The sequence below is a fragment of the Dromaius novaehollandiae genome, chromosome 1, assembly GCF_036370855.1.
Source record: "Dromaius novaehollandiae isolate bDroNov1 chromosome 1, bDroNov1.hap1, whole genome shotgun sequence".
Classification (NCBI taxonomy): domain Eukaryota; kingdom Metazoa; phylum Chordata; class Aves; order Casuariiformes; family Dromaiidae; genus Dromaius; species Dromaius novaehollandiae.
The window spans coordinates 37101855-37123107 of NC_088098.1; the positions used below are offsets into that span (position 1 = coordinate 37101855).

Genomic DNA, 21253 nt, shown 5'->3' on the forward strand with positions numbered 1-21253 from the left:
CAGTATCTTTCTCATACTGGGAAACCAAAAACTGATGCAGTCCTTGTAAATGTTATGAAAGAGGAATAAGCACTTCTCTTAACAGCTGCTCCCTCCCACACCCCCAGTAATAGTCTCACTACTACAGCACAGGATGCAGTTAGCCTTTATCACCCAAAGGCATGCTGCTGACTCATGTTCAGCTTGTGGTCCACCAGGCCCCCTTCTGTGAAGCTGCTTTCTACCCAGTCAATACTCAGGGGACTCTGCTTTCTATACAACTGCTTTGGAATGTAAAAGAACAAACTTCACATTATTGTAATTACAAAAGTATAAGCCTGAAGACCTTCAAAAGATCATGACAGCAGAGATGCCAGAAAACAATCTGCACAAAAACAGGGCAGAATTAGTTCATCTTAAAATATTATAGTTTGATAGCCATATGAGTGCATGTCATCTCAAAAGAATGAGTTTCCTTTCTAAAGTGATAGCTCACTTCATACTTTTTAACCATTTTTAATCAACCGTCATACAGGAAAACTGCAAATAAGACTTACCTGGAGAGTTAGTTTCACTATCTGTATCCATAGCAACTTCATCATAATTATCATACTGATATATCCCTCCTGCGCTATCCGTAGATTGCTTATCTAAAGACCATCTCAGGTCTGTATCTGAAGACTAAACATAGAAAAAAAGCATATTTAATTTAGCTGTCTTCCATTATTCTTTTAAAGCAAACTAATTAAAAGTGAATTTTAGAAGGCAGACAATCAAATTTTATCTTATAATTGCTTTACAAATACAATTCTACACAGCGTATACAAACAGAACAAGCTGAAAATGAACTTTTAATCAAATCTGCAGCAGCTTGCAACTCAACAAATTAAAGGCCAGTTTTAAAACTGGAGCTTTTCAGAGTGCGGGGGGGGGGGGGGCCATGACGTATAAAAGCAATGTTTGAACATCTAGCAGGTCATTATACATTTGGCAAATTGCCGTGGTTATGCATTTCTGTAATATTGAAAGAGAACTGAATTCTTTATTGTTTCTGTGAATCTGCCATGGTAATTACCAACAACACCTGAGCTACCCTTGTCAGAAATAAGGCAGAAGTGCACAAGGATCATCTTTACTGAGACGGAAGTTGAGGGCTTAGATGAAATGTGTTCCAATTGTTCTAAAGCTGCTGTCTCAGGTGGAAAATCCTTTTGTTGCCCCAGAGTGAGTCACATACCACAATGAAACACGCCAAGAGATGGTCAACTAATAAGACATTGTTTAAAGGATGCATAGCACTATACAGATGACAATGAATGTTCAGTGAGCATGAAAACATGCAAAAAGGGGAAGTATTATTTCTCAGACAATTGATTTGCATCTTTTAGGTTTACAGTAGACATTTTGACTGCTTTTAGGTTTTTAGCGCTTACAATCAAATATTTCAAACCTCAGTCTCCCAATGATTATTTTAGGGGACTCTTGTATAACAGCCTCAGATAGGGAGTCCCAACTCACCTAACTGTCCATTTCTCATTACAGTATCAGCAACTCTAGCCACTTCATGTATCTAGCAGCAGCAGCTGCTCCCATTAAGAGTATACTGAAAGGATAGATGCTAAAGAAATATTGGGGTAGGTTTTTTGTTTTCAGGGTTTTTTTTTTTTTTTTGTAATGTACCAGCGTTTAAAGACAGAACACGACTGATTCAAGCACCTTTTGTGAGTCTCATGGTGAGAGAATGAAGACAGCCTACAGGTGCAGCATGATGACCACTGCAGTAACTCTACTACATTAGGAATTTGACACTAGCTTCATTATAGGATGAGTTAAGTAATCAGTTATGTTTTGTGTCTCAGCAAGTTTTGTACCTTGACAGATTAGAAAAATACTGCAGAACCAAACTATAAAGAGATCACATTTTGAAGTAAGTAAGCCACTGAAAGACAGAATAATTTTGAGAACATGGAGACAAACAGCAATCTAACAGAGATGAAAGCCTAGAACGTTTGGTTAATTGATTTGTATTAAATTGCAGACTGTTCTTTGGTCCTCATGTTTTGTCCCAAATACCCAATGTCCCAAAATACCTTTACAAGGAGAATGCTTATCTGTCACTGATTTGCAAGCGTACAACTCTTACAAAACCTATCTTACTGAAAAGAAAGGAAATGCCTATCTAGGATGGCAGTAAAACGTTATCTACTGAAATACTTTTTTTTTTGGGGGGGGGGGGAAATAGGGAAAGCAGAGGAATGTAAAAGCAGAAATCATCCATGACTATATAAAACTTGAATACCATATTATAAATTAATTACCCTGCTTCTTGTTCTCCTCTTTCCTCCAACTAGCTTCATGAACCGATTGTACTGCTCTTCTTGATTTGAGAGGTCCCTAATTTTTCTGATCTCTTCTTCTCTTTTTCTTCTCTCCTCCTCCTCCTCTTGTTTCCTCTGGTCTTCCTCTTTCTGACGCCTGTCTTGTTCCTTTTGCTGCTGCATCTTCTTTGACGTCTTTGTCTGTTGTTTCCTCAAAGCTTGCTTGGCTTTAAATAAAAAGATATGTGATTAACTCCACCTTGTCTAAATGGTTCTCCAAATCCTGTATTCTTCAGGAGCCGAAAGTATTCTGTGGATGATGGGGGTTCTGTACAAAGGATCAAAGACTCATCCCCCACCATTTCACATAATGTGTTGCATTCTTTTTATTTCACAAAACATACTATTGATAGTCATTTCAACAACATTAAACATATTACCTGTAGCACTAGTTTTCTTTGTTGAGTGTGCTTTTGTACTGGCTTTGACTTTCTGTGTTACAGTTTTTGTTTTTGTTAATTTTTCCTTGCTTTCCTTCATCACCTGTTGTTCTTTCTGCTGCCATTTTTTACTAGCAGACTGGAGGGCAAGGAGCCTAAGCTGCAGTTCAGACATCTCCTCCTCATCATCAAACAACTTCTTAAAAGGAAGGACAAAAAAAAAAAAAAAAGAAAAAGAAAAAAGGGAAAAAAAGGTCAAGATGTCATTTAATGAGTACACTAAATATTTTTCAAAAAGTCTTTAAAAGTCTACCCTGAAGTTTTTTTAACAAAGGCAAGGCTTAAAAATCCTACTGTACTCATCAGAGTTATTCCTTAAGAATAAAAACAGTTCATTCTGTTTCTTGACTGCAATTTGGAAAAAGCTGTCAGAATGTCATAATACAGTAAGTCTCAGCTACAAAGGAATAGTTTCTTACCTTTTCAGCTGTAACATCTGAAGTGCTAAGCTTTCGTGCTAATGTTTGTTCTTTATCTTCTGCACCTTTCAAAAGAAAAATACCATGTTTTTGAATGAGCTGTTTGTTGTAAGCCTTAAAACAGAACTACACTAAAAATACGTTGAGAACTGATTCCATATGAAGATACTTTATCAATATCATTGGTTCATAGTGTACAACAGGATAGCACTGTGTATGTATATGAGCACATTAAGAATCATTAATATAAACTTAATGCATTTGAGAAAATCTACATCATCAAGATGCCATAAGCCTAAGTCTGTCTTTTTTTTTTTTTTTTTTTTTTAATAATTCTCCATCCTAAGGTTGGTGTGTACTTCCCCTAGAAGCAAGCAGAGAGAGAGAAGAAAAAAAGATTTAGGAGACAAGGCAAAAAGAAGGCTTCTTTCCAGCTGTTTTACTCTATCATCTCATACTAATTGCTGTCCTGAGCATTTCAGATTCCACTGGCAGCTGTTTCAAGTAGTGATTAGTCTTCTACAGAATTAAATACAATGGCCCAGACCTGGAATAAGAACACACTTGCACCATTCCATCCCAAAGAGAACTTAAAGGAGTTGTCCTTTGAAAACGGATAGTAAACGCTAACTGTCTAATGTTTAGAATGAAGGCATTACTACCCAAAAGCCACATATCCATGAAATGAGAAGAGGGGAAAAAAACATTCAGAGAGAAGCTTGGAGATCTTTTCTTTTATTAGCCCTTCTTCAGTGGGAGATTCTTTCCCACCTTTCAAACTGATAGAAAACAAATTTCCACTCAGGACAACTTTTAGTCTTCCCGGAGGTCTATGAAAAGTCACGTTCAGAAAGACATGAAAGATATCTAGTCTAAAATACATAAAGACCTTATACTGAAACAAAAATGATACACAGCAAATGCTGAAGGCCTTCCTGCTTATACATGCATGCTTTTTTTTAAAATGCACACATACAAAAGAAAGAAATATCTAATACCCATCCAAACCTAAAAAAATATTCAGAACATCACACGCAACAAAGATCCTCACCATTCAATCCACAGGACGAAACTGAAGAGATACAGATGGTACTAGCTGTGATGACAGTAGTTTCTATAATGTGGATAGGGACATAGTATACAACCTAAACAACCTTTCAAGTCAGAAGAAGGGGATATAGGTGGAACAGACTAAAGGGTGGTAAGGGAAAGACAGCCGGGAATTCTGTAAAGCTTCTACCAGAGGAGCTTGAATTGTAGAGAATTAAAACTCAGGGAAGTTTGTTTCTCTTTTTAGAATTAAGACAAGTTCTTCAACTTCAACAGTCTGGAGAGACATCCAGGATACCACTTGAAATAAGTATCACAGGAAAAGTGAATGCTTAATATATGCAGAATTATGTAATATACACTTATTGATGCCCATGATTCTGCAGTAACTAAAATCAGCTAGCTACTCCTACTTTGGAAAGCCACAGTATATTGTTACAAAGCATCAGTCATGTGGCTTAATCTGTCTGCTTTCAAATCATTTTTATGCAATACATCGTATTGAGCGGTGTACAAAACTTAGATGCTATAGTATGCATATTAAGAGCATCTTATTTCTACTATAATATTATCTGTAGTCTCAACTTCAATGCTTTTAAGTTGGATTTTTGTAGACTGATTTTGCTTGTAAAAGAGCTCTTTTACTTTTCCCTTACAGAAGTTCTGCCTTGTTCTCTTCCTACAAGCTACTGGTTTTCTTCTTCTGCTATCAAGATCTGTTGTTTTTCTTCATGTCTCCTACTAAAAGCTACATCACCCCTCAAAAAATACCAGAGGCATTTTTTTTTATTGATGGGAAAGATATGAAGGAAAAATACCCAGAATGAGGTGGCTTAACTAGTACTGATCAGTTTTCATCTTTCAGTTCCTTTATGGGCTTTGTCTCCTACACTCTCATGCTCAAGATATGAATCATTCTGACTTTCAGTGTTCTAGTCTTACCTTACTTCATCTTCTCACTAATTACTCACTTGTACTCTTTCTTAATCCCTCCACTTACTACTTTGTCTCTTCCCACTCAAATTGAGGGTTTAGGCGCATTGACAAATTAGCTAACATAGGATAACACATGACATGCATTAACACATCCTCAGCCATAGCAAACACGATTTATTAGAACTAGGTGAAGCCTAAGAATAGGCAGTTTAAGCTAACTGCTTTAGTTTGTTGCAGATTTAAAAGGAAGCTCAAGGACTTAAGCCACAGGTCAGCTGAACCTGGCAACTTGTTTCTCGCTAACTGGTTCACGTGTCTCGAATATCATCCTCTTCACCTGCAGTCCAGAACTACCTCAGTTTTATTCAACATGCTTATTCTACCCTCCAGAAACATTTCTTCTATGAATCCTTTCTATTCCTGGCCCACATGATTTCTCCACTATTTGTGAATATCAATTATGACCAAAATAATTCTGGTGAGAAAGTCTTATAAACACTTGGTGCACTAAGGAAAACACATAATAAAGAGATCAAATATAGACAAAGATGTCTCTAAATATTATCTTCCTTTTCAGTATAAAGAAAAAAATAAATATTTCTGCATCAGCAGAAGAGAAATGACTAGGCAAAACAGAAGGAAAACTCTTAAGTGAAAGTCAATGATTTTGCTGTGAACAACAATTATAACGTTCAAGTCTTGTCCTGCCCTTTCTGCCAAATTATCCATTAGTGCAATAAAGGACATGAGTTTAAAAAAAACTAATTGCACTTGCAAGCAATTTCAAGGAATTAAAATAGGAAGCAAATACATCTCTCACTTAAAATCTTAATATTTTTATGTTTGTCAAAATCAGACTGAAAGTTTTAAAAGGTTCTCCTCACACCACTTCGTAGTGAAAAATAATTACACTGCTACTGCAAGGCATCATTCCATATAAAGCTACATTTGACCTTTACAACAGCAAAATGTTGTTACTGTTTTAACTCCAAGTTACTTTGGGAAAAGAAACTGAGTGTTGCACAGGTTATTAAAACACTACTGGCTTAATACACATCTCTCTTTCTCTGGAAGGAGCATGAGTGGGAATCATGACTAATTAAAAATTTGCTGATTTCTTTTTGGGGCTATAGTTCAACACCACACCATATCCAGCTTTAGAGCTCCTTCTGCTGAAATTTTCTACCACTGAGAAGACCTAATACCTCTGTTGACAGAAGTAAACAAAGGGATCACGCAACCAGAAGCGGAAACAGAGAATTTATCTTCTTGCATGAAATATCTTCTTAACTTGAGTTGTGGTGGGCAACTAAGTTTATAACTATGAGAAAAGAAAAAAAAATAGATGTATGTTTCTTCATTCATCTTCAAACTTGCCTAGAAACAAGCTCTTTCCATTAATCTTTCTAAATAAAATGTGCATCAGAATATTTACTGACAGAAGCATCCATTTCAGTATTTCTGACAAAAGAGTTAATTCCTTTAAAAATACAACAAACCCAGTTTTTTAATTCAGGCAGTAGACTATTCCCAAACACCTAATAATAAAGATGCATAAATGGCTAAAACAACTTTACCAATATTTACCTTGGCTGGATTCTGTGACTTCAGATTTTTGTGATGACTGCTTTGTTCCTTCTTTGACTTTTTTTAATCTGCTCCTCTCAGCTGGAGTAGATAGTTTTTGTCTGAGAGGTTTCAATTCAAATGCCTGAAAGGCTATAACCTGATTTTTCTCCTCAGGAGATACTTCTTTTATAGCATCTGTTGTAATACTGTCACTTTCTACAGTTATTTGGTCCTCAGTGTCCACAGTTTTATCATCATCTTGTTGCTCAGTTTCTTCCCTGTTGCTCAGAGCCAGTCTTTCATCTTTATTAATGTATTCAAGCTCAAGCTGTATTTGCTTATACTTCAAGAGCAGATCCTCAAAACTTTCTTCCACAGAGTTTTCATTTTTAGAAGAGTAGTTCTGTTTTCTTGATGGGGACCTTCCAAAAGTTTTGGCTGAATTACTGGTTAAGAAAATTAAGACTAAAATATTTATAACCTTAAAACAGTAGATATATTACCAATGAAGACAAAATTATGACAAACAGAACTTAAAATCCATTCTCATACATTGTATTTTAATTTTACCTTAAGCCTAGCTTGAAAAACTGTTATAAATTGTTAAGAGCCACATGTAGAAAGACACATCTGCTATTATATACTGACAATTTAAATAAATGTTTTAATCAAACCAACAATTCAAAATATTTTAATAAATACAATTTCAAGAATTGCTTAGGAGTCTTCTCTCTCTTGCTCACATCACCCTCTTGGAAACAGCAGCTCTAATACTGAGAAAGTTCCATACTACAGCTCACCTGAAAGAATAACAGAGACTTTCAGAGTTAGTATCTCTACTACTGACTCCATATTTGGCATTTTGAAAAAGACAGGCTAAATTCATTCTCATTTATCTTATCCTTTCATAAAAGGCTAATAAGATCTAGCCACAGCACAGTTAAAAGCCGCAGTAACTGTAGCCTAATAAATGGGGTGAGGCATAGACTAATCAAACAGGGCGGGGGGAGGAGGGAGAGGACAGGAAAGCAGCTGAACACTTGCCACAAAACATTCAAATAAATGATAAAAGAGGATTTGGAACCATTAATTACTCCAAACTGGTTCATTATGCATGCCCAACAGATACAGATTGTCTAGATGCCTGTTTTGACAAGTTGTCCAAGGCAGGCAATGGAAACATACATCTTAGCCAACTGCATCCAGAAAATCCTACAGGAAAAGTTCTCCCTATTAACAGTTCAATTTCTTTTACCTTAACTTGAGACTCAAAAAGCTAAACCATCCAGTAAAAAATTATCCTGAGGAAAAAGTATTTTAGGCCACTAATGAGTCAGGTTTGATTCATTCAACTTTCAGTGTCAACCCCCTGTGACAACAGCTGACTCACCCTCTAAGTAATTGGAATGCTTTTTCACTAATGTCATCTCTTAAAACAATAAATGGAGTAAAATTTAAAGCTAAAATAGGTATTCTTTGAATGCAAGGATATTGAACAGAGGAAGATAATTTGTATTTGTCTTCTGCTTACAACAGGCATCAACAACTTGGATGTTTCACTATGTTAACTTCTAACACAAATTTGAAGAATCTTGATATGCATCCTACAAAAACAACTTCTGGAATTTTTTGCTATACAAAAGCTCCAACACAAAAAACAGATTTAGTCAGATAAACAGATTAGTCAAGATAAACTACAGAAAAAAAATCTGGAAGGCAATCAAGCACTAGCTACTATAATCTGAAAGTGTTCTATAAATACGTTGAAAATACATCAAAACATTAAGAGCTGTGCACAGCACAACACCAAATTTTAACAGGCATATTTGCCAAATTCACTTTCACTTATTTCTACTTCAGGAAAAAAAAAATAATTGCATTAGTGTTTTTGATAGCATTCACAGAAAATTCCAAAGTTAGTTAAGTGATTTAACATCACTTATTAGTATAACAGTTGTTTGATATAAAAATATTTCAATAGCTTCTAGAGTTATCTAGAGCTGGGGAACAAGATAAAAAGTTTTGAGATGTCTCTTTAGCTTATGATAATGAAATGGCTAGAGCCTCCATGACTGTATTAATCACAGATTCTTATAAATGTTTCATATATGTAGAATTTTTTAATACATGATTCTACACATAGAACTCAAGACTGTATGGAAGGTTAAAAGAGGCAGATAGGAATGTACTAAAAATACAGTTATTCTTCAATCAACTCAGAAGAACCTTCATCATACAATGAAAAAAGAAGAGAGACCAACTGATGAAACTGGGATCAGAAGTGTTTAAAAAAAAAAAAAAAAAAAAGTAAGTATACTGGGATAAGTTCAGAATTCAATGGCAATCAGAAAGTCATATTTTGTCCTATGTTTCAGACTCAAAATTCCACAATTCTCTCCCTAAATAAGAATTTCTGCAGAACACTTATCCAGACACCTTCATCTTAAAGTTGCTAGGAATTGTTGGGGGAGGGGGGGAAGCCTATTAAAAGCTAATACCCAAAGAAAAGAATTCTAGAAGATAAGCATCTCATCCTGTCACTGACACACTCCCATTCTTATTCACATACTCCTACATGGCATGTGCAAAGTACTGATTCCAAGATGGAGACCAAGGATAAAGAAAAAAAATGCAGGTATCTCTTAACAGATCTGTTAAATATTTCATTTTCCATGAGAAAATCCAAACATCACTCCAGGTCAGAAGCCTCCTCATAACAACTGATGTGAGGGCCTCTTCTGAAGTCACATGCCCACGAATTATGCCCCTACTGCACTAATATCAGCAACATGGAGGTACCCTAATATTTGGGGCTAGTGTAATATCAACTCTTGTAGGTGGAAGGGGTATGAAATACAGGAAAAAAATAAAAGTAATATTTTACAGAGAAATTCATGATCCTTCCTTCACTATATGGCCCATAAACAATTGAATGTCATTTACTAAGAAGCAACAGCATTAGATTCTTCCTTCTCTATAATGTTTAAACAGAAGACTATATCCAAGTATCAAGCTTAAAAAAAAAAGTGTCTCACTTATCTCTTTTGCTTTGAAAATGGAGCTCTCTGTTTCTGAATGATCTTTTAAGAAGGACAAAGAGATTTTATATTAATATTAATAAGCACTGCAGGATCTGTTAAGAGTGATCAACATTTGCCCCACAAACTACTTGTTACACAGAAAGTCACCATTTTCTGGTACTTAGAGCAACACTGCAAATTAAGAGACTTAAATAGCTGTTTTCAGTACTAGAACTGTCTTACTGTGTGACCTTGGACAAATCACATCTTCACTTGCTGCCTCTTGAGATAAGAAAATACTCTTGAATGAAGAGTTCTTATAAAGACTTCAGTAAGGTTCTAGTATTATCAACTGAAACTAAATAAGAACGTCTTTACCACTAGTTTACATATTCTCTTCACATGCCATAAAAAAAAAAAACAGTTAAGGACATGCATAAGTGATCTTGGACCCAAAATAAGAGGATACAAGAAGCAGCTTCAAAGCCTTAAGTCCTGGCACAGGTAGGAAAAATCCCACAAGCAATGTTATATATGCCTTTATACAGAAATAGGGCTTTCCCATATTACCCCCCCCATACAAAACATACTCTGCACACAGTCCAAGCTCGGTTTAAAAAGCAGCTTTGAGCTTGACTTTAGCTATGTGTAACACCCTCTGAAGGGCTGTAAGCAAAAATGAAAAAAAAACCACAGTGGATCCTCCATTGCCCAATAGGGGAAATTAAGAAGCTCAGGGTTTTAGTTTTACAGCTATGACACTTTAATTATACACATCAAAACTGCCTCGCCAAAGACTGACCCTGCTCCGCAATGTCTGCACTTCGGGCTAGAAAAGTAACCACCTGGGATCCAATCCACTACGGCTTTGTTTCAGGCTACGCTTTTCCCTAAACGGGACGGGTCTGGCTTGCCGCCTGGCCGCCCACAGGAACGAACCCGCTTCCCACCGGCGTCCCCCGGAGCAGCAGGGCCCCCGGACCGGGGAGGGAGCCGCCCGGGCGCTGCCCCCGCTGCTGCCCCCGCGGGAGGGAGGAAGGTCCCTCCGCAGGGCTGTCGGCCACGTCAGGCCGCGCTGACACAGCCGGGCCCACCCCAGCCGCGCGGCCTCCTCCCGCCTCCGCTCGTCTCACGACTGAAGGATACATTTGCGAGGCGAGGGCTCCCTCCAGCCCTGGCTGCCGCTGAAGCCGGCGCCGCCTCCCCCTCCGGGCGGCCTGCCCGGCGGGTTGCCTCCCCGATCGCCGCCGCCTCGGCTCCTTCCCCAGCGCCCGCCGCCGCGGTAGGGCCGGCCGCGGAAGCGGAATCGGTCCAGGGCGTTGTGGCTGCGCTCCCAGAAGGAGAGCCGCGGGCCGCTCTCCGAGTGCGAGCCCGACGGCATCCGCGGCGCCGGCAAGGGCGGCGGGTGCGAGCGGAACGAGTCCTTGGGCCGGTAGCCGCCGTGGCCGTGCAGGTGCCCCATCTCCGGCGGGGGCTGGTGCCGCGAGCGGGGGAAGCGCCGAGCGGAGGAGGAGAGGGAGATGCCGCCACGGAGGCCGGGAGGCGGCCTGCGCCGCGAGTAGGGCCTGCTGCTGACGAGGCCGCCGCCGGGCTCGGCCCCGCCGCCGCCGCCGCCCCCGCAGGGCCAGGAGCCGTTGTTGTCATCGTCACTAATTTCGCCGTCTTCCAGCTCCCCTTCTTCCTTCGGCGAGAGCCCGCTAGGATCCAGCGCCGCCTCCGCAGGGGCGGCCGCCGCCTCCGCGGTCGCTGCCGCCATAGGGCCCAGGCCAACGGTCCCGGCGAGGCAGAGCGCGGCCCGCCCGAGCCGCACGGGCGGTTTCGATTCCTGCGCAGGGCGGCCCTGCACCTCCCAGCGCCGCGCCCCCTGCCCTGCCCTGCCCTCCCCCCCGCGCCGCCGCCGTCGCCAGCCCGTCCGCCCGCCCCCGGCCGGCTCTGCCCCGGCCCCCGCTGCTCTCGCGAGGCCTCGCCTCGGCTCCGCTGCCCGAGAGGGAAGGCGGGCGGTGGGTTACGCAACTGAAAAAAGGGCCTTGGCCCTCGGGGGATGGGGGGAGGAGGGGAAAGTTCCCTGGGCGCTGGGTATCCTGGGTAATGTAGTTCCCAGCTCTCAGTGGGGGTGGGGGGGGAGAAAGGAGGACTCGCTCCGCCTGTGAGGGAGGGGGGCGCGGAAAGCCGGTGGCTCAGCCTATAGTGGGGCGGCGGTGGGTGACTGACGCCAATGGTGGAGTCTGAGCCGCCATGTTGGTGAAGGAGGCGAATGGGAAGGCCGCCATCTTGTGGAAGGGAAGCGAGCTGTCTGAGGGAGGTAGCAGGGGGGCAAAGCGATACCGCTCGGCTGTGTGGCGGCGGCGGACTATGCCGCTGCCTGCAGCAGGAGCGTCAGCGGCAGCTTCCCCCCCGGTACCATCCGGGGCAGCGGCAAGCACAGCGCTCCCGGGGCGCTGGGGTCGCTGTAGCGCAGGGGGTGGGGGAAGGCGTCCACGGCCCTTTCCTCTGTCGTGAGGCCCGTGTCCCGCCTCCCCCCAAACTGCGCAGTTTCCTTCTAAAGAAGGAAAAGCAGCTGCTGTCGTGTCTGTCTCCAGCTGCCAGGGAGGCGTCGTTAAGTCGCCGGCTCCCTCCCGGTGGCCGAAGTGCTGTGTAGAAGGAGGTTTCTGGGGAGCACGCCTGGCCTGTTACTGTTCTGAGGCTCAGATCAGCCGTAATGGCTTCTCTGATGGGAAAGCAAAGTGAGCATCTGAGAGAGCAAAGCAATGAAGGAAGCTCCCTTAGAATACCATTTACTTTTATTTGATTTCTCTAAGTTTGTGTATCTTGATGCCCGCTGTCTGCATTTCGGGAGCTCCCGCCTCGTGCCACGGTGTTGTCAGGCAAGCAGTGATGGCATTCTTCGGCAGAAGGAGAAACCTTGTTTTAAATAAACCCTTTAGCTTTTGTAAAGCAAACTAGTGTTTCATGGAAAAGTCACAAATCCTAACTTTTCAAAGTTGTAGCTCCGTTTCTAAGAATTTCTTTGCAGTGAGCATGCGTGCTAAAAGTCTTTGTGGACTTGCCAAGTTTCGAAAACTTGGAGAATACTGCTGCCTTTTCATGTTTTTTGTAGGGTAAATGGTGAAGGATTTATTCAGTGGTTAATGTGCTGCTTTCACTTTATTTCACACCAGTTAGAATTCTCAGCGCGAGTAGTTGTTTTGTTCATTTCCCTTGTCCTAGAACCATCATACTTCTTTATGGAAGCACTTGCATGATTAAAAATAAAATTCAGTATCATATCCTATTATTTCAATTTTTTATTTTTCTTCTTTTCCTTTTTCTCACAGGTGTCCTTTAGATTAAACAGGAAAAGAAGGGATATGCGTTGCAAAGTGCAGAAATGTTATGCCAAACAAGCATTTCTTTGCTCAAAACACTTTGCATCGTCTTCTTTTGACCTAACTGAGCAAGCTAGATGACTTAGAATAGATGCAGTTCCAATGACTTTTTACTTCATATAGAACTTAGGGTGAGATAATGGTATGTGTACATTATGTACTAAACTCTTCTGTATTTCTTCTGTTTAAAGCAGAAAGTGCCAATTCTGTTAAAAGTGTACATGGAAAAATGAAGCAAATGAAATGTGTGCTTTTATTTCAGTAATCATCCATCATGTCTCAGCAGTGTCCTATCATGTGTCAGCTTTTGTTTAGAAGGATATTACCTTTAGAAGTCTGGCTTAATAGGTGGCTCATGCCATTTTAGACACCTCTCATTATTAAAGACATGCACAAAGGGCTGGCACATATGACACAGCACCTTCTGAAAACTTTCTGAAGCAGAAGCTGGAGGTCAGGCAGGGTGCCTGAAACAGTCTTTGTTTAGGCAGCTATCACAAGGCCTGTGTCTGAAATCTGATCAGCTCTAATTATAAATAAGCCTCAAGATCGCTACACATAAACTGCAGAAATTTTCCTCCCAATAGATGTTTGCTTACTTGGGCATTCAGAGCTTTGCATATATATAATTTCAGTTTCCTTTGTATAGTTATGTTAATTTCTAAGTGTTTGCGTGCACTGGTAGGAAATTAATATCAGCATCTTTCAAAGTGAGAAGAAAAAGTTTTAAAACTGTAAGGTGTTGGCAGAGAACCAGCAGCATTATGGAAAGTTAACCTGGTCTAGGTACACCTCTATATTCAGTTGACTGTTAGGGCATGGCCAGAGTTTATCCAACAAGTGCCCTGAAGTTCTGTGATGCTATGTCATCTATATTATAAATTCATAGCTCAGAAGTACTTAACTATCTAAAAAAGTACAATTCCTGTGAATCTTTCTCTCTGAGTGATTTTGGGTGTCATATGCTATCATCCAGACTTTATTTTATTTCAGTCATTTGATACTGCTTGTTTTTTCTTCTAGTCTTGTGTTATCAGGCAAGCAATTTTGTTATGTTTGAATTTCAGGAAGAAGCTGATGCATCAACTGAAATCATTAGTGCTGATAAATAAGGAAATTGGTAGAGTTAAATTCTTTCCTGAATAAAATGGCATGCGTAAACAAAATGCATTGGTCTGATGTGTTTGGTATCTACGCATTTGTAGAGTCCATAAACATTTGAAAATTTGGGAAGGTGTTGCTGTTCAATAGAAAAAAAAAGAAACTTCCATATTTATCCCATGGGTAATAGATGAGCTTTCATTGCAATTACTGTAAGTCACTTTGTAACTTTAAAAGTCCAAAGTAAAAAAAATTTATCTTGGCTGTATTTGACTTTATGCCTTTAAAAGAGATCTGAGATTGCTGCTGGAGCAGAGGTTTTGTGTTAAATACTGGATGTATTTTCAGCAAACTGCAAGTGGATTAAGAAAAGGTATGTCTTAAAACTGGAGTATAAAATGTGATATGTTCTTGATCGCATGTTCTCTGTTATCTGCACCTCTAGACACGGGCAAAAAAGCATTGTAGCAATAGCATATCTGTGAAAACTGTTACTTGAATTACTGACATAAATCTACGTCAGCAGCTACAATTGACTGAATTGAAAGATGTCGTCGTGAGCTCTTCATGAGACCCTAAACAGCAAAGATCACAGGTGATGCTTAAATACATAATGTGGCTTTAATGCAACTAAGATTCATTTACATATTTTACAAATCTGAATTATGAAAATTAGCATAGGTATCATAATCTTCACAGTATATTTTCTGTTAAAATTTTAAATGTCCCTCACATAGGAAAGTATGATATTCCTATGTTCATAAGCAAAATGCCTTGACATGGTTAAATTTTGAGCCAGTTACCCAGCTTCAAAGGCGGTCTATGTTTGAAGTTACCTAGTTATGACAGACTTAGTTTAGTCCAGTCATTGAAAAAGGAGTATATAAAAAGTGGCATCCTCTTGGTCAGTGTGGAAATGCAGGTAAATGAAGATTACTGCTTCCTTCTCCCACTTCTTCCCTGATAATATATTTGTTACTTTTTGTTTGTTAGACTCTAAACTCTTTGCAATTAAAAGATCTTTGCTTAAAATAATAAAATAGGAGCAGGTGTAAGCTATATTATCTGACTAATCTCTAATGTGAAATATAGAAATAAGCTTTGGAGCACAGACTGGAACCGAGGACTCCCTGTTCCAGCCTGACCAACCGAAAGCCCCAGTACCCAGCTGTAGAGTTCAGGTCTCCACATGGAAAGCCAGACACCTACCTTTTAGGTATTGACAGATGGAATAAGGGCCAGGATTTGATGTGTGTCCCAAGCTGCTTATCCAAAACCAAAAAAAAAAATAGTGGAATTAGTGGTCTCCAGTGACATTCTTGCTTTAAGTGATCTATGCCTCATTTCTGGTCAACAAAATATTTAAAAAAATCTGTTTCTCAATGTTTGAGACAAAAATTAGTAATAAGTTTATCACATAAATGAAACTAAACAATTAAAAGCAAAGTGGAATCTTGTTTTTCAGAAACAATCTCAGTTGTAAAGACTGGGCCACATTTTGGAATATAAAAGATGCTATCTTTTGGTAATATAATATTCAACTGAGGCCAGTTATGGACTATTTTTGTTCTCTTGCTGCTTTGTAAATGTTAATTACAATTGTCTGATACCAATACAAATAAAACTTAATCTAACCAAATGTAAAATTAATTCATTTTGCATTAAATTGAAACTTTTATTGACTATGTAAACTATAAACACAGATTATACATGTATTGCTAGTTAATGCTTATTCATATTGTTTGTTTTTTCAACTGAAATTTGTAACAGGTTGAACTATAATAATTTGTATATGACTGTACACTAAATAACCCCTTCTGGAACTAAGGGACTTGCATGTCTTTTACTTTTGTTTGTCCTGGTACTCAAATAATTAATTGTGATCTTAAATACTATGATAGTGACATTTGAACAACGCTATATGTAAAGATTGTGTTTGAATTTCTGAGTATTATGTTAGGTTAATCAAAAATTTGACACTATGTAAGTTACACAATTTCATGTCACTTTATTGTTCTATTTCCCCACATACTATTTTTTTTTGACATGAACTTGTGTCAAGAAGTCATCCTAAGAAGAAAGAGACTTACATCTCAGAATGAACATCCCATTTCAAAATAAATATGACTGTGAACGAGTTCTTACTGAACACAGCTAATGCCTTCAAAGCCACGTGGAAGTAACAAAAAGTGTAAGTGAGAGAAGGAGATAGCAAGATTGAGAACAAGAATGAAGAATTACATTCAAAAAGAAAGTGTAGCTATACAGTGATGGATAGAAATGACTTGCTTCATCAGAAACTTAGATCACATTTCACCAAGAAACTTACCTGAGCAAATTATATCAAAAGCCTTCAGAAATCTTGCTTTGGATGAGTCCAAAAATATTTTACTGAAGAAAAGAAACATTTATAAAAGCTTTTCAAAACTGAAAATATACTGTAATCTTAACTATGATACTTATTTATCCTGAGTTAATGCTGAAAATGAATCACCCACATTAATATGCTCTCAGGTATTCACGCAGTGATGAGAAAAAAATTAGTTCTTACGACTGCTCATGTATTCAATACCTATCAGCTACTAATAAAAACTTCTATAAAATCTGGGAGATTCTAAAATGCAATTTTAGGTTTTCACATCAGATAATAATAATATCTTGTGGAAGAGCTTGTTCTGTGAGTTCACAGTCTTTCACTAAGTGCATACAGGAGGCTTTTTCTTTGGATGAGGCTTTATTTTTTAGGAAGATACACTCATCGCTGCAGATAGCTCAGATAGAACGCTCTTCTATTACGCTACTATTGAAGTACCATTTAACTTATTTCTATTACATGTTGGTTAAAAAGAGCTGCAGTTTCCTCTAGGGAACTTCAGTTCCAGCTGTTTTGTCCCCTGAGATGTACAACTGAGGAACTCCACACTGACTCTACGCAGGCCTCTCTTTGAAGGCTTGTGGGGATGAATGACCTGGTGAGGAGAAGTGAGCAAGCAAGGTCAGCAGCTGACTCATATACCTCATGCCCTCTTTAATGCAAAGATGACTGTGGGCTTTTTCTGGTGGGTTTTCTATTGTACTTGGAGGTAGTAAATGCAGCCCGAAGTTAACACCAAGGACTGTGGTGAGCATGTAATGCGCTGTGATGGGATGACTGGTATTAGTTAAGTCTTCAAATTATGTACACATCTAATCACGGTTGATGAAAACAACTAGAAAAATCCTGCGGTGTTTTCATTTGCTTTCTCAATTTATACATGTATTTTTGTTAAACAAAAATATGTTGGAGTTGAGTTTTTCTTCAGATAAAAGATTAAAAGATTAATTTTTTCTACGGTACATGGATGCTACAGCAAATGTCATGTTAGAAATACCTGACAGACCAAATGATCGGGGTCATTTTTTGCACTTTGATAGGTATACCAATACACATACAAATGATTAAGTACAGTTTCCATCATATTAGGATTTTTCATCTTCTTCCTAAATACTTACAAAATACTTCATGTAAATTATAAAGGCTGAAATTAGCTTGTTTTGAAATAATGTTAACGGTGGTAACTGATACTTGCAGTAGGCAGAGGTAGAAGACACCACTCTGGAGTAATGTTGTTAGATGTTTATTACCTTGAAATCCCCAAACTGCATGGGGAACCCCAGGAACTTTGCAGGGAAGCAATCAGGCTGTCCCAGGCACTGCAGAGCATTGGCCCATGGTGAGGTCTGGGGAGGGGGGTTTTAAGGCGAATTGATAGGTTATATGGGGTACTGCACATGTGCTACAGATAACAAGGGAAGCAGTAATCCTTTAGGTATGCAGATAACAAGGGAAGCAGTAATTTCTAGGAGTACACAAGTCCAGATTGACGGCTATGTGGTGCCAGTCTAAGGGTCGCAACCTGCCGTTCCGTATGGGTTCTGCACACCAAGTGTTTTGGCAGCTGGAATAATTCATCAGTCAACATGCTCCTGTCTCCCTGCCAATCTTCCACTGTTTACCCACTACAAATAATAGAGCCAATTGTACCTTTTCTGTCTTAAGTGAAGGCACTACCTTGGATTGTGCATAGAATGTTGGAAGGAAAAAAAAGTGAAAAATACAAAGCTGACATGAACTGCACGTGAGACTTTTTTCTGATGGATGAGTGAAACTGCTATAGTGTCTTCATCTCAAGGTAAACAGTAACTTTCTTTTTGTTAAAACACTGAAGAAAACAATTAGGAGTGATACTCTATCATGTGTGGGTTTAGTTTTGCTTCAAAAGTTTATTATATTTCTTCACATCTAAAGGATATCATTGGACAATTCATGCTGGAGGAACACAGATTTTCACATACAGAAAGCCAGAGCTATGACACATTTTTACTTGTTTTTTGCACAAAACTGAAATTCTGTAGATTTTGTCAAAGGTTTGAAGAAAACAGGAAAGATGCGTTCTTAAATCAGTGAATTAATCTCATTTGCATAAAACTGCAAAGATTTGCAGATAGCTAGATCTGTCTCTCTTCTTTGAGAAGCCCAACGAGAAGGACTTCCTGAAAAAAAATTGACAGAATTTTTTTCAGTCATACAGTAAAATTATTTGTTACACTGCAAAGCAGCATTATATCACAAGAAACACTGGGCATTAGTCCATGAAAAGTGTATTTTCAAATGGAAAAAAGTTTTTATCTAGAACTTAAGTTGTGTCGCTTTCACTGTCCTTGGGCTTTGTAGTTAATTTCTATTATTCATTGTTTAATTTTGTTGAATTTCATCATTTTTTTGAGATTGCTTCCTAACTAACGCAAAGTATGTGCAACTACTTTGAACCTAGATATAATCATCTTTTTAATATTTTGCTCGTTATTTTTTACTACAGGTCTCTCTGTTTTTCCCTTTTCCAACCACATTTTACCAAAGAAAATTTTGATCTCCCCCTCAAGTTTTATGTTGACAGGCTCTGAAGCAGATGATTTAATGACAATGTATTAAGCATTTTGAAACTGGTTACGTTAAACTTTTCCTTTAATTACTTAATTGGAATAAACTGTGCATTAGCAGTCTATCAACCTTAGTTAAAGTTCAAGGTATTACATAAATAGCAATTTCTCAATGCAAATACTACAGAATATATAAGCCTACCTCTTGTATATTTTGACAAAATATTTTTCAAATAAATCACTGTTTCACTGGCATGTTTAATTGTTTTCTTCTGGAAAAAATATTTAATGCTGATTATATTTATGAAGATTCATTTGCACATATAAGAAGATGCACTTTGCATTTGCAATTGCATTTACTAGTGAATCTCATTCCAGAATCACATAGGTTGAAGGAAAGTTATATCTATATATGTTTGGCTACCTTTCAAATGTTTGGCTACCTTTCAAGTGTTTTTTAATGCATGAGTATTTATACTATTTCATATATGAACAATGGAGACAAACTTTCAAAAATAAACAGGTCATAAAAAGGATATTAAAAAAAGAAGTATGTTACTTTTCAGTTGGTAGTTGAAAAAAGTGTCAGGATTGTAGTCCTGAAAAATTAAATCTATATGTAAAGAGGAGTAACATGACCCTCGCTGCCAGGATGATTTTCTTCAGCTTTTTCTTGCAACACTTTATTATTATTCTTCAGTCTAGTCTGAACTATGTCTATATAGGAAAACTGAAGAATTTGAAATGCTTTGTCCAGTTCAAAACATTTTGTCTTTGCATTATCTTCAAGAGAGTTCAGGAACCTTCACTTGGCATGATATATCACTAACAATGCAAGAAAAGAGAAGTGTAAGAAAAGAGAGTAATCTTACAATGAAGCAGTGGGGACTGCAGAGAGCTCAGTGCTTGAGCCTGCTCCCACGTCCTGCTTATTTATTTAGCAGTATAAATTTATCAAGGTCTTCTCTCTTAGTTAATGGAGAAAGAAAATTTTCTCTACCGGATGTTTCAGTTCACCTAACATTAACTGACATCAGAGGGGTGACATACAGCAAAAACCTCCTTTTGTTAATTAAGAGAGTTACTTCCATAGACTAACTTTAACTTTTGTGAATACAACACTAGTGTCCTGAGCCCATGAATCAGTGAATATCATAAAATTAGCCATTTCTGCAAAAGTTTAGTACATTAAACCAGCCAGCTACTACCAGTGGCTCATATGTTAGAGAACTTTTCATTACTAGTTATCCTTAGGAGCTTAGATCTGAACATTATCTAGTGGAATTAGTGGATCTAAGATCAGTTTTCAAAAAAAAAAAATTCAAAAGCTGTTCTGTGTGATAGTATTGTCTCTGGAAGAGTTCTGGGGTTCCTCCACTGCAAGACAGAAATCTAAATTGGGGATTGAATTTCTAGGCAGAAAAGGAGTTTTGCTGCAGATACTTTGCTCAGAAAGACTGGAATAATTTTAATTTTCCTAGGCCTTACAACTAAATCAGTAGCTGACGTAAGAAAAATTAAACACAAAATTAGTTTCCACTGGTCCATCAGACTCACAGGTGGGAGGCTCAAATAATTAACCTAAAAGCAGTCTCAAAACTGCTGGGCTGATGTCTCAAGACAGAAAAATGCAAAATATATAAAAGCAATCATGACTCACTACCAAAATAATCAAGGATGTTGAAAGTATTCACTTCTTATTTATGTCTTCAGATTTCTCCTCGGAGTATTTTGTTTGAATTCAAGTCTTTTTCCTTTCTGCATTCATATTATCCAATGTTTATGTCATCAAGAAAAAACATCTAATGGGGCAAGACTTGGCAGCCATAACATAACCTTCTAGAATCTTGTTGTTATGGTGATGTCCTAGACTTCCCAAAACTGAAGTAGGTCAGATCTATGTGGAAAAGCAGAACACCAAGTTTCATTTATTTTTGTTATGACAGTGCTAGGGAATAAATACAACCTCCTTTCACAGATTAAGAATGCATCTAATTTTTTGCAGAGCTAGTCAAAAATACAATCTTTGCTGAGATAAAACCTATGGTACCTTAGAGTGTTTTGTATAGGGCACTG

The 21253-nt window shown here is 38.7% G+C and overlaps 2 protein-coding genes across 3 annotated transcripts in view; one reads left to right on the forward strand and one right to left on the reverse strand.

Annotated features, from left to right (window-relative positions):
• The window catches only part of ZFC3H1 (zinc finger C3H1-type containing), a 41592-nt gene extending 29901 nt beyond the window's left edge, over window positions 1-11691 (reverse strand). Inside the window, exons 1-6 of one of the 2 annotated variants that reach the window (XM_064509080.1) lie at window positions 10938-11691; window positions 6790-7209; window positions 3217-3281; window positions 2738-2933; window positions 2298-2524; window positions 537-660 (exon numbers count right to left, since the gene is read on the reverse strand). In XM_064509080.1, coding sequence (XP_064365150.1) covers window positions 537-660; window positions 2298-2524; window positions 2738-2933; window positions 3217-3281; window positions 6790-7209; window positions 10938-11547 — 1642 coding nt within the window. In that variant the 5' untranslated portion in view covers window positions 11548-11691. Of the gene's footprint in view, window positions 1-536; window positions 661-2297; window positions 2525-2737; window positions 2937-3216; window positions 3282-6789; window positions 7210-10937 lie in introns of both variants that reach the window. The other variant, XM_064509075.1, reaches the window with a different exon arrangement.
• Window positions 11692-12489: 798 nt separating this feature from the next.
• Window positions 12490-16862, forward strand: THAP2 (THAP domain containing 2). Its single transcript, XM_026100323.2, is given in 4 exon segments — window positions 12490-12514; window positions 13126-13176; window positions 13179-13264; window positions 16463-16862. Coding segments are annotated over 4 exon segments (429 nt in total). The 3' UTR covers window positions 16730-16862.
• The last annotated feature ends 4391 nt before the right edge of the window (window positions 16863-21253 follow it).